Source organism: Anopheles merus, chromosome 3L, assembly GCF_017562075.2.
Source record: "Anopheles merus strain MAF chromosome 3L, AmerM5.1, whole genome shotgun sequence".
Lineage (NCBI taxonomy): Eukaryota > Metazoa > Arthropoda > Insecta > Diptera > Culicidae > Anopheles > Anopheles merus.
The window spans coordinates 29504873-29517326 of record NC_054085.1 but is presented as its reverse complement, the minus strand read 5'-3'; the positions used below and the strand labels follow the sequence as shown (position 1 = coordinate 29517326).

At 41.4% G+C, this 12454-nt stretch overlaps 1 protein-coding gene across 2 annotated transcripts in view; it reads left to right on the top strand.

The window, feature by feature from the left end:
• The window catches only part of LOC121599565, a 39309-nt gene extending 26855 nt beyond the window's left edge, over positions 1–12454 (top strand). For both annotated transcript variants that reach the window (XM_041927446.1, XM_041927448.1), the window contains exons 4-7: positions 411–553; positions 6871–7207; positions 9012–9126; positions 11359–12454. In XM_041927446.1, the coding sequence (XP_041783380.1) occupies positions 411–553; positions 6871–7207; positions 9012–9126; positions 11359–11544 (781 nt within the window). In that variant the 3' untranslated portion in view covers positions 11545–12454. The remainder of the gene's footprint in view (positions 1–410; positions 554–6870; positions 7208–9011; positions 9127–11358) is intronic.

Here is a 12454-nt window from a genome sequence, read left to right as displayed (position 1 = left end):
GTGTTTAGATGCCAGTTTTGACCTACTCTCTCGGGGTGGCTGATGTTGCCAAAAATTCTGCGCTTCATTAGCGCAAGACAAAGGACAAAGGCTTTGAGGTTTAGCACATGCATTACATTACGGATCGTAAAAGTGTTGATTGAAGAGACACATACAAGTTTATTGTTTTATGTGTGCGCTAGTGTTGGTGTTGAAGAAAGATAAGAGTGATTTATTACAATAATAAAGCAATATTGTGATCTCTTCCTGTTTGATCAACTAATGATGTTTGATAAAAAACCACGAAATATTTTCTTAAAATCTTCCCACGAGTTCCCAATACTCATAAACCATATTAATCATACCAATAAGCGATGAGCACATCGATGCATTACCCACTCTCAACTATTTTCCTTCCTCTTCATTCACAGCGATCTGCACAAAGGACTGCACTGCATACGAAGCTACACCCGGCGCTGCATGAATATTCATCAACGAGACCACTTCAACAAACTCTACCACGGCACTAATGAAGTGATACACGAGCTCTGCGAGGAAGGCCCATATCAGGAAGGCACGTACGTATTGTAATAATTATATCAATGTGTTTCATCTCTGTTCCGTTGACATTTCTTTTGTTCCTCTGTCCATTGCCATCCATTTTGTGTTGAGCTGTATTGTTGTGTTGTAAAGGGAGAAGCTGTCCTGCGGTTAGCCTGCATCATCACGTGTATACGAAGGTGCCAATGCTGTCAAGGTGTCGTTTTGTAGCACGCAACACGTTTCATGGTGCCATTTGCTTGAGAATTAATTTGTTTTATGGTGATAGTCCCAGTTGAACGTGGTTTAAGGTAAAAGGTTAACAATTGAAGTTATATAACAATAATTGCATCCTTTTAGTTGTGCAAGTCCTCTCACAACCTGCTTGTATATTATATTATTTGTTACAACAACTCTGCAATGATATTGGCTATTTGGTTGATAGCAGTTTCGTATGAGGCAATGTAGGGGAAAACCCCCACAAAATCCCCATCCTCCAATTACTGGCAATCAGTGCTCATCGAGAAGGTTAGGTGCTCATTAACAGCCTCTTATCATCGTCTTTAACGGTCTAACTCTCCAGAACCTGTGTTGGTAATCACGCTGATTATCATCCGGATACAACTTTCCCATCGTTTGCCGGTTTTGTTGTTCAATTCGCTTTCATACTGGAAGGGAAATGCCAAGGGCAAAACTTTCCCATTCTCCTGTCCTGGTTTCTCAGTTCTCATCTTCGTGAAAATCAAATTAGCCTTCTGGATTACACCTCAACAGTGGGCGCTCAATCCATGAAGAAAGAATGTTCCCACCACAAACACCTTTTTGTTCAACGATTGTGTTGTTGGTAAGCTGTTGTCTCTGTGTGTTAATTAGCTGTAATTGAGCTGTTTTCATATTCAAGTGGCTTAAACGCCACTACCTGACCACCGTAATCATCACCATCGTTCGCGAACTAATCGTGTGCAGAGCAGCGAGATGGTCCAGCGAGATGAAAACTGCCTTTTCAATCGCTTGTTTTCGAGAATCCTTCTTAAAACCACACGGAACTGTTCTCCACCTTAACATCACCCCTTTTAGCACTCTCACTGCTCTGCAGGCAGTATCTGTGGAAGGTGCATTGAATGCAGCTCTCAGTAAAACGGTTGGCTTTGGCTTAACGAGAAAAGTTTTACTTCCCATCAACAAAATGTGCCGACGAGAAAGTGTGCCTGCAGAGTGAAGGTGGCCGAGGACGGTGTGGGTGATGGAAACGATCATCACCATCATCGTCCAAATCTCACCGTTTAGTTAACCGTTTAGTAACACTCACTGTAGGAAGGATAGTACCGAGTGGCCATAATAAAGAAGTTACACTTTCGGGAACAGAGTTATCTACAGTTTTAATAGATAGGAAAATTTATTTAAATAAATTGCAAATCATAATAAATAAGAAGACTGCTCTTGGTTTAAGGATAAAAATATTGATAATGTGGACTAAAAGAGAATTATCAAAAGGTTTTGGAATAGTTAATGTTTTTCCTGTTATTACTGAAATATCTTAAAGCTATCAATCATATTTAGTTAAATAAATATTTCTTCTTCTTCTTCTTTGGCACAACAACCGCTGTCAGTCAAGGCCTGCCAGTACCCACTAATGAAGTGAGCTTGGCTTTCATTGACTTATTGTTACCATAGCAGGATAGTCAGTTCTTCTTCTACGTATGGGGGCACGGTCTATTTGGGACATGTAATATTTATCGTTATTTATTTCTCATCAATTCCTCTTCATATATGTTACTAGCTGACCCGGCAAACTGAGTTATTCCGAAAACACTAAAATATTCCATTATTGCTCTTTTACTTGGGATATTTGTATCGTGCCCGTATCCCCTCAGGATCCGATCATCGAGTGTAAACCCCCAGCCACCTTACACCAAGTGTCAAAGTGCTGTATACAACACAACAACAATCCTGCTCTTTGTATGGGAGTTAGAAAATCATTATTAAATTAATTTTACTGTAATATTTGAACGATTTTTAAGTCTTTAAACCTATTCTCATACCATCATAAGGTGTGTGCAAAGTTTCGTTGAAAATGATCCAGCCGTTTCGGAGGTTGCTCGCAACAAACACCGTGACACGAGATTTATATATATATAGAAGATAATAAACAAACGGAGCAAATTAGTACTTGTTTTTAAGACTTTAATCCTCGATATCAAAATACATGGAGGCGCATGGTGTTTCATAACAAAAATCTAATTTCAATCATCGTCCACCACATTTCACATTTAATTCATTTAATTAAAGTGAAGTACGCTACTCAAAGGATTTCTTATACAAGTTTCCTGGATAATGCCAGGATAACATTGTTTTGCAAAATAAGCTTGCATCCCAGATTTCTGAAGTAGTTGTAACTTCAAACGGATGCAATGCCTTTCCGATAAGTCGTCGTGCTGAGCTTTCTGCTGTATTACCTCACATATCCGTAACAATTCCTCTCCTCACTGACTCCAATCTTTAACACGTCCACGGGACGTCCTCCTCACCTTCGAATCCGCCAGTCCAGTGATACTGGATGTCACTGGGACCATGCTGGGACCTGGGCACAATGGTTAGCTAAAAGCACAATAATCATGCGTTTGAAAGCATGCCCAGTCACTTTGACGTTGATCAGCGGGAGAGAGTGTACCTTCAAAAGGGAAAGGTTCTGTGAACGTGCCGAGTAGCAAGTGGCAAAAGTGGTGTACATGCAAGCGATGCACCGGTCGGTTCTGGGAAGTGAGATGGACTCCAGTGAGATGGACAACAAAAGCGCCTGTCGCTGTGCGAAGGAAATCTTATCAATTTTCCCCTGACTGATGATATCCTCCATTTGGAGCAGTGTCACGTTCCCAATATCACACGTCCGATCATGCATCAAAACGAGGATGACTTCAAAATGAATGCGGCTGTATGTGTGTGCAGGAGGATGAAATAGAAAAAAGGATGCATCTCTAACGATGACCGATGTTGTCCCAAGTTGGAAGATATGCCAGCAGCACAGAATAAATGCGGAAGGATGTGAGGGAGATAAAAACTACAACAGGAAAAGCTTTTTCCTATTCCAATCTCTCTCCTATCCCTTTCACTGGGCTAAATAGCATACACACAGACACTCTCTCTCCCTTGACGTGGCTACTCGGAATGCAATCCGATTTACGTCGGCACCTTTTAACTGGATTTATATGCATCGAACCAATAATATGATACCAATCTTTCAAACTGTCAGCTTTTGTACCACATATCGACGAGGTGGATTGAATCTATGTCGAACTCTGGAACGTAGTCCGTGATGTCCAGGGCAGTGCCGAGTACGTGCGTCACATATTCTATTTCCGTTTCACCGTTGCAACCAGACCACGATGGCTACGAGGGCACAATGAGCGGTGGGCCGCAATGTGATGGAATTCTGCTGTATTCATCAGCCAAGATTTGGACGTTTTTTGCGTTTCGGAGGACATTCGGGCAATGATGGATTTGACGGCGGCCACGAGTATCATGCATCCACACGATCGTTTGGTTGCTTTGTTAACAAATGTGCTGCGAGGAGAATTCGTTTAAAAGTATTTCAGGCACGTTGCGAGATTCGGTAACGTCTACCAGAGTCATGATAAAGACCCACAAATGTTCTGTAATGTGTTGATCTCTACCGTACTTGGTGCAATCATAGATTTAGGTTAAATCGTGCCACAGTCTGTAATGACCATCGTTGTACTACAAAATATGTATCAAATGCAAGAATCTTGCACTTTCAAACATTAAAATGTTGCAAAAAATATTGTTTAGTCAATTCGAGTTGATAAACTTTTTCTCAGCACTGCTTCATTCCGGAAAACATAATACAAAATACACAAAAGAATCATAAAATCAAAGCATCTCTTGCAAATCACGCTGCAGGTGATGATTATGGTAGAATGAATTGTAAAACCGTCATGCTTCGTTTTCGAACTACCACTTGATGTGGAAAAAAATAAAGTTATTTTCGATCTTTGCGTTTGAAAAAAAAAACGCTTTCACGCCCGTAACGGCACAAAGTTTGTTCAAAGAAATTTGGCAGTATTTTACTTTTTCACCAAACGCCGTGTAAAGCTCAACCTTATGACTTAACACTGATCGGACTGTTTGTATTGCCAACAAAGAGGAGGTAAAGTTGTTCATTTCCATCTCATTTGCTCCGTGATTGGGCACGTCAGTGATGAAGAAAAAACTTCTGCCCACCTTCACGCACAAACTCACAGGCCGCTCGAATGGATAAGCGTAAAGGTGGTTCAGGGGAATCGACAATTAGCAGTCAAGTTGAACGAGCAAAAGTTGAAGAAACAAGTGAAACAGTGTGCACAGTGTGTAGCTAATTTCTGAGTACCCAAAACTACCTTTCGAAGCACCAACGAGTCACCGACGACTCGACGGCTAATGACCCGATGTGAAGAGAGCAATCACAGCAACAACCAGAGAAGGAAAAAACATCTCAAATCAGAAGGAAAAAACATCAGAAATCATTCTTATGAAAATGAAAATGTTTCTGAAAGAACAACCTTTCATCGACAATATGGGAGCAAAAGTGTACATAATGCTGTAGTCCTTATTGCGCATTGCGGAAGTCAGTTAGAATTTCAGGATATCCGCTCAGTCCAGAGTCATGTGGGACAAAATTTCACAAGCTTTGTGGGGTGAATGCACATCCGGTTTTGGATTGGGCGTCCCCGAGAAAATGAAAAGTAAGGCGATTAATTCCATTTAATTGTATGCCAGCTTGTTTCGCATGATATTTGTTTAGAAGAACTTTCCAAAGAGGAAAACCCGGTAAAAGATGTTCCTCTTGCGGGTAATTCATTATGCGTCTGAGGGAAGGCGAAAACCAGTTCCTTGTTCGCCGCTAATTAGTAGTGATTGCTGTGCTGTGCTTAGTTTGAAGTTAAACACCTGATTCTCTATACACTGGCTGATTATCGTGCATTTGAGAGCAGAATACGATGATTCAGGCATTGCACGACATGAGATTCACTTCAGCCATTGGGGTTCATGGGGTTCGTTGTGTTGTGCTACTTATCGGATAATGGTTTGGTTTCGCTACAGCTTCCGCAAAAGGATGTGGTTTTGGAATGGAATAATATTTATTCTTGAGTACATTGTTTACGTTTCTACTTCGTCGAGTGTTTTGTTGCTGAACACCGCAGAGCAAAGTGTTATAATGAGAGGATGAGCTAACTCGTCGAGACATAGACCCTTAGTACTAAAATAGTAGGCGTTACACGTATCGAATGTTGTTGAAATGAAGAATTGCAACTGTTTTCTTTGTTTAAGCCTTGTTAATATTGTTTGCTGAAGGAAAATGTTTCGAAGTATACATTTGTTATTTTCTTCTTTTTCCGTGAACTACCATGCGCCTCCATCGTGATATTGCTCTTCATAACAGAAATTGTTGTAAAATATCAACTATTAAAATACGCTATTAGATCAAAATGATTTTTATCCCTAAAATGAAGTTTTTTCCGACCATTCAATTCTAAAGGCCTATTAAATCTCAAGTTCAATGTTCAGTCCTCATCCTACATCATAAAATGCATGGCAGCACATGTGTGTCTAAGGTCAAGTCCTGCCAACTTTGGCACGCTTCATCAATTCACTCCTAGACTCCTCGAATTAAATCCGCTCCTTCACTAGCCAATCGATTTGAAACGCAAGTGTCAATAATTCAATCGTTTCCTCTCTTGATTGGATAATGTTCTTCACCTCATCCCTAAGCTCAACCAGAAACCGCAGAACCAAACCATTGCGGTTGGAAGAGGCCACATTATGATGTCTAATGGTCATGTTGGTTGAATGTGTGGGCACAAGGATTCGTTTGTGTGGTTGTGGGATGCCTTAATGCCCTCAATGTAAATTGTCTTATCAGATTAATCAACATCAATATTCTACACACAATATATTAACCCTTTTGGTCATGTTATCACGTTATAAGCTGTTGCTAGCTTTTCTCTTTTGTGTTTTAATCGTACTTTTTTATACTTATTTTAATGTACTCATCGTATTTGCTTACCATTTTTTGTTGCATTCCAACCACCAGTCAAAGGATGCTCGAAACTGTACCGCTTTTTGTTGCTCCTCTTTTTGCCAATTTCATAATGTCTTTACCAATAGAATCTTGGATCGTATTCGTACATTTCGAATGTCAACGACAGGACAAAAGCCCCCACCCGTACGTCCATGATTCTAAACAGTGTGGTCCAAAAAAGAAGCCCCAAAATTGAATTGACATTCACCGTATCCGTAATAACAACAACAAAAACTTACCGTATGTGTTTGCATCTGTTCTCTCCATTTCTACAGACTTTCTTAGACATGCACCGTGCATGCGGCATGTGAAAAAAGACTACGAGGTGTGTGCGATCCACTACCAGAGCACCATGGCGAAGATAGGCCAGTCGGTGGCAACGACAACCACCACGACGGTAGCGTCGTCCATCTACCCAACAATGGCCACACATCCGGCGGCCGTCGTGAGCAATGGTGGTGGGCAGTACCACAACGGTGACATGAGTCAGCATCAGCATCACCATCACAGACAGCAGCAGCAGCAGCAGCACGAACATTTGGGCCGAAGCCATCCAAACAGCACCAAGTCGGTGGAGGATGCGGAGGAAGAACGGCTTAAAACGGTTTGCTGGTAAGTTTTTAAAAGAGACACCAAGAAGGTCAGATGTATGGGCAAAGGTTTAGGAATGGGTTTGGGCCAGATAGTTGTGATCATTGCGCTAAACGTCTCCTTCTAGACTAAGCACTGGTATTTTTCGTTTTCCTTGTTCGAATTTATCAAATATATACAGTTTGAACAACTTTTAAGGATCTTTTCAACGAAACACTTGAATGCCTTCACTTGGACCTTGCTGGACATGTTGGTATCAAATATAGTTAAAGCTAACATTCTAAAATGTTCAAAGGTTTGTCATAATACAGGCAACCACAACCTTGTGTGATTCATCTGTCCACCTTTTAACAAGCTCGCTTCTTTTCAATCCAACAAACTAGAACGCAAACCGGGCAAGAATAAAAAAGAACAAACTAACACACACCGAGCAAATCCATTCTGATGGTATCTAAACGTCCTAATGGATGATTGTAACAACCGGTATGCAATACAACCCACGGAACGTTTCATAAACAGTAACTAACTACCATTAGGCCACAGCATCATCGGCTGTTCTCGTCCGCCATCCAAGGCCAATCAAATTTATTGTTTCACACGAAGCTGACAGCTCACACTGACCGGTAAAATGACCGCTGAGACTCTGACAGTGCACTATTTGCCATGTAACGGCTACCTTCGCTAGGGCTTACACCATCGCACCATCTTGTGGCTTTGGGCTCCGCTTTTCCCCGAATTGTTCTTGTCGGGTTTTTTGTTGCCTTTTTGCTGGATGATATTGAGCCTTAGTTTGTGAAATTGAACCCCTCCCTGAAGCTGAGACAGCAAATGTCAGCCTGCCAAATGACCATTCAATTTTTGGACCATCACCACCACAGCGAGCGGAGCAAACGAGTCTGGGTTTATTGTATTGTTTCTTCGCTCGAAAGGCATCCCGGAGGCAACAAAAGATGACGTCCAGTCAGTTAGCAGCGTGCAGTAAACGACCATCAAATTAGGTTTTTTTTGTTGATCTTACGTGTAAGTGTCGTGGGCAATAAAACGGACGATTCATTTACGCTCTCGGTAAAGGCCGATGGCAGGTTTCAGCTTTGTCGTCCCTTCTTTCCATTTAGAGGCTATTGTCTTGCGCTGGAATTGGATGGAATTGGAAACTCATCAATTGGCCGTCTGATCGATAATGTGAATGTTCATGGCTAGGTTTGTTAGTGTGTGTATGTGTAAAGTGAAAAGCTGTGCAAAGTATTCTTACAAACTTATATAGTTCGAGAAATATAGCATACCAAATGAATCCAATGCCAATGTAGGTTGAAAACGGAGAGTTTGACATGTAAATTGCATACTTTTGGGCGTTTAACATTGCAAATTTCTCATTGTTACAGTATGAAAACATTGTCATCTTATGAGGTTTAAGATATACATATATATCATCATATTTACATGAATACAGCTTCTGCTCATACCTTAATAAACCACCTTCTTAACATACAAGCTCTATCGACTCTTTAATGATACTCCCCATCACCAACCGACATCACACGCTTCAGTCAATCCGTTCTGTGTATTCAGCTTTCCCTTCAAATGCATCGAAGTGCATTTTCCGTCAATTTCACACCGATTACACGCACCACTTGCGGCACAAAGTCGGTTCTGGATAGGAGGGTGTGAACTGTATTTATCTCCATTCCCGAGGCCTAAGACGCTACGGTGCGCTAAGACGTTCAAATACCCTTGCGTTGTACGAGTCCCACTCATCTTCCGAGCACTAAACGTTCTTCTTATCTTCTCTTCCTCTCTCTCTCTCCCTTACTTGTCTCTCTTACAGTGCCTTCCAGAAGTACATGCAGTGCTCGGAGTTTACGGTACGGCATGCCTGCGGCGACGAGACGGCGCTGTTCACGCGCAAATTCCTCGACAAGATGTCCAACACGTTGATGCGGGTAAGTCTGGCGTGTGTTGAACCGGAAAAGTCGGTACGATGCAGAACATTTCGCTACAACTGGCCGTGCTTTTGGTGTTGACTTTGAATGGAGTTGTTGGAGTTGCGCTCTGTGAAGGTTTCCTCTTTCTGCTCGCCGTTCGGTTGTTTATGTATTGATGTGTCTGGTTGGTGTCTGTACGTGTATGTACTTGTGTGTTGGAGAACAAACATCAATCGCTTGGATGCTGCTCCTCTTCGATCCCTTTTCCTTCGGTCGGTCTCGGGTTGCTCGAACACGGTCGTAATGGGGTGACAAAGTGAGAGCAAATTAAGGACTAATAATTGTTCTATTAACAACACCATTGTAACGATATTAAACGCAATCAGGCATGCTTTGGTCGTTTGGTCGAATGAAGATAGATTTGAATGGATCCTTCGAAATCTTTGAACATCATTCAATGCTAGCTCTTCACGACTTTTGACTTGGAATGCTAAATTGATGGGCAGAAAAAATTATTTAAACCTTTGAATATAAGAATTTGTTAGGAAAAGGAAAACTTTGATAAACCAAACGTTTTGACAAATATTAGTACAGGTAAAGAAATAATATGAAAAACCAGTCTCTTTGATAAATCAGATTCAATAGAAATCTGTTAGCTGTACAACATTACTTTCTTAGAAGTGGCAACGTAGAAATCTTTCGAATTCCAAATCGCTCAATTATGTTTTCTCGGTATCAATTCATAGAATATTGTCCAGCAATAAAGTTAACATTAATTTAATATTGTTTTTCCATGGATTGTATCACTTTTGATACAATGGAGTGCCATGGTTTTTATTGTGATTTGTCATCATGTGTCCACTTCTCGTATTATGACTAGAAAGTGTAAACTAATTTGATGAAGCTCATGTGCTCTTCTTGGAATAGAGCATGTATACCAATCACATTACAAAATGTTTTTCAAATTCCATAAATTTACCAATTCGGTCACATGTACCAAAAAATTGACGGACAATCCTCGCATCTCATTGCAGGGACTTTTGTAACGACTCCGCAAATACATAAATCCACATTGTTACCATAATTACCTCCCCAAATATCAATGCGATATTCTAATTCACACGATACAATTACCAGTTTCACACAACAACAAAAACCAACCAGCAATATCGCGTCCTTTAGCTACCGGGTCCCCAATACATCCATCGTGGCAAAACAATTAAGCCAATTTGTATCCAGAATCACCTCTAACCTTCCACCACAAAGAGGTTCCAAGCGAATCATTTAAGCCAACCGAACGCGATTCCCACCTCGGCGCTTTGTTGTTTGCAAATGCAACATCGTTGTACAACCAGTTTTTACACCCACTCGTCTACATACTCATCAGAATGTCTCTACATCGCAACACTACACACGTGAGGACGAGCCGGATCGATGAATAAAACATGGTTCGCCCGTTAAACCGCCACTGGACGATGTGGTGGCGTATTTTACTGCATTTAGTTGTGCGTGCAAATAACAAACTACATTCAAACGTTTAGCCCTCTCCCGAGCAATCATGATGCAGGGGAAATGGTATAAAACTTACAATGGAGTTTACAGTGGGGCGGTATTTTAAATGCCTGGGTCACGGTCTACGTTTTTCAGTTGCATTCACTTTTCCCCGTTCACAACATAAATAGAGCTTCTGTTGCCCACTTCATGCATATTGTATTAGAAGAAGAGTGGCTCTCTCCCATCCTCTCTCTCTCGGTCTCTCGCTCTCTCTCTCTCTCTCTCTCTCTCTCTCTTTCATTCTCTCTTAGTTTCTATTTCAATGGCTCACAATGAGGGAAGTTCGACTGGGAAGGGCAACGAGTAGGCCATGATTTATGCTGCACTCGTTAACTGGGTGACAATGAAAACTGTGCAACGGTTTTGTCGAAATGCACAAGTACAAGGTGGTTGCAACTAGAACCCCAACATGTACATCTCCATGTACTGCATGTTTGGACTGTTTTTATCCAGAATAGAAATGCAGTTCGAAAGGGTGGACTCCCAAACTTTTAAGCAACACACATGCTTTCGTTCACTCCCATTGACCGTCCTCCCAATAGAATTCTACCATGAAAGACCCATTCTATGACATTATTGATTTTTATATTCCATTTTCTCCCACCTCTCTCTCTCTCTCTCTCTCTCTCTCTCTCTCTCTCTTTTGCCACGCTTGCGGTCACAACCTCCAACTCATCGCTGAACCTGGCAAAACAGATGCACTGCGTCGATTACACGCCGGAAAGTGGCAAATGCCGGGATTACTTCAGCTCAAGCGCAACCCCGACGGGTCTAACGCGGTGGAGCTCATCAAACATGGTCACACTCGCCATTGTCACGGTGCTTGCGGTTGTGCACACACTGCCAGTACAGCTGCACCACCGGCTGGGAACGTTTATTTAATCGCCACCCACAGTGACGCCGATCGGTGGGCGATCGCACCCGGTACGATCTCGATGACAGCGACAGGGAAGCAGCGAAGGCAAGCATGCGGCTCCATTGGCTGCAGGTAAATGACCATAGAAGCGCTGTAAATTGAGTGGAAAGCGCAGTTTAATGGGTTATTGAAATGCATGAAAATGGTGCAAAAATCACACCCATACAAGCTGACAAAAGAGAATAGCTAAAGCATTGTTACACGCGGAAGAAAGGCAAACACTCAAACGCAAAAAAGCAAAAAGGAAACAACAAAAAGTAGATAATGAAGCACATACAAACTCAAGGCTACACGCTGGAGTTAAAATAAAACGAAAAAGATGTAGACTGGATTCGTGCGAAGGGAAAGTATAGGGAAAGCAAATCGGTATCCTCTTGTTTCTCTTTATCTGAGGGTAAGTACAGCTGGCGCCATGACCAGGATGTAAACTCGTCTATTTTTCCGTAATTGCCGATGATAGGCAGTGCGGATTGATTATTTCATTCTTGAGTTTAGAAAACTGTTGCACAACGTGTAGAAAAAGATGAAAAACGAATAATGAAAGAAAGGAAGCAAAACCGACGGTCCTATGAACTATTGTTACTATTGATTATTCCTTGTAATATTGCCTTCACAACAATTACTAGAAAAAAAGGGAAGAAAAGATCATAAGCAACACAAGCGAAAGAAAAACTCTTACGGGCAAAGCTCAAATGTTTAGTAAAATAACTAACTTCTATATAAAAAAACGAAAAACAAAGAGAGGACAAGCAGATCAAATAAAACAACACAAAATGGTTACGATGCTCTTCTTAAGTTCCATCGCGTGCTCCAAATCATTCGTTATTGCTTTTGGTTTTATCGCACAAATGCTCCATCTAAACACTTTACTATTAA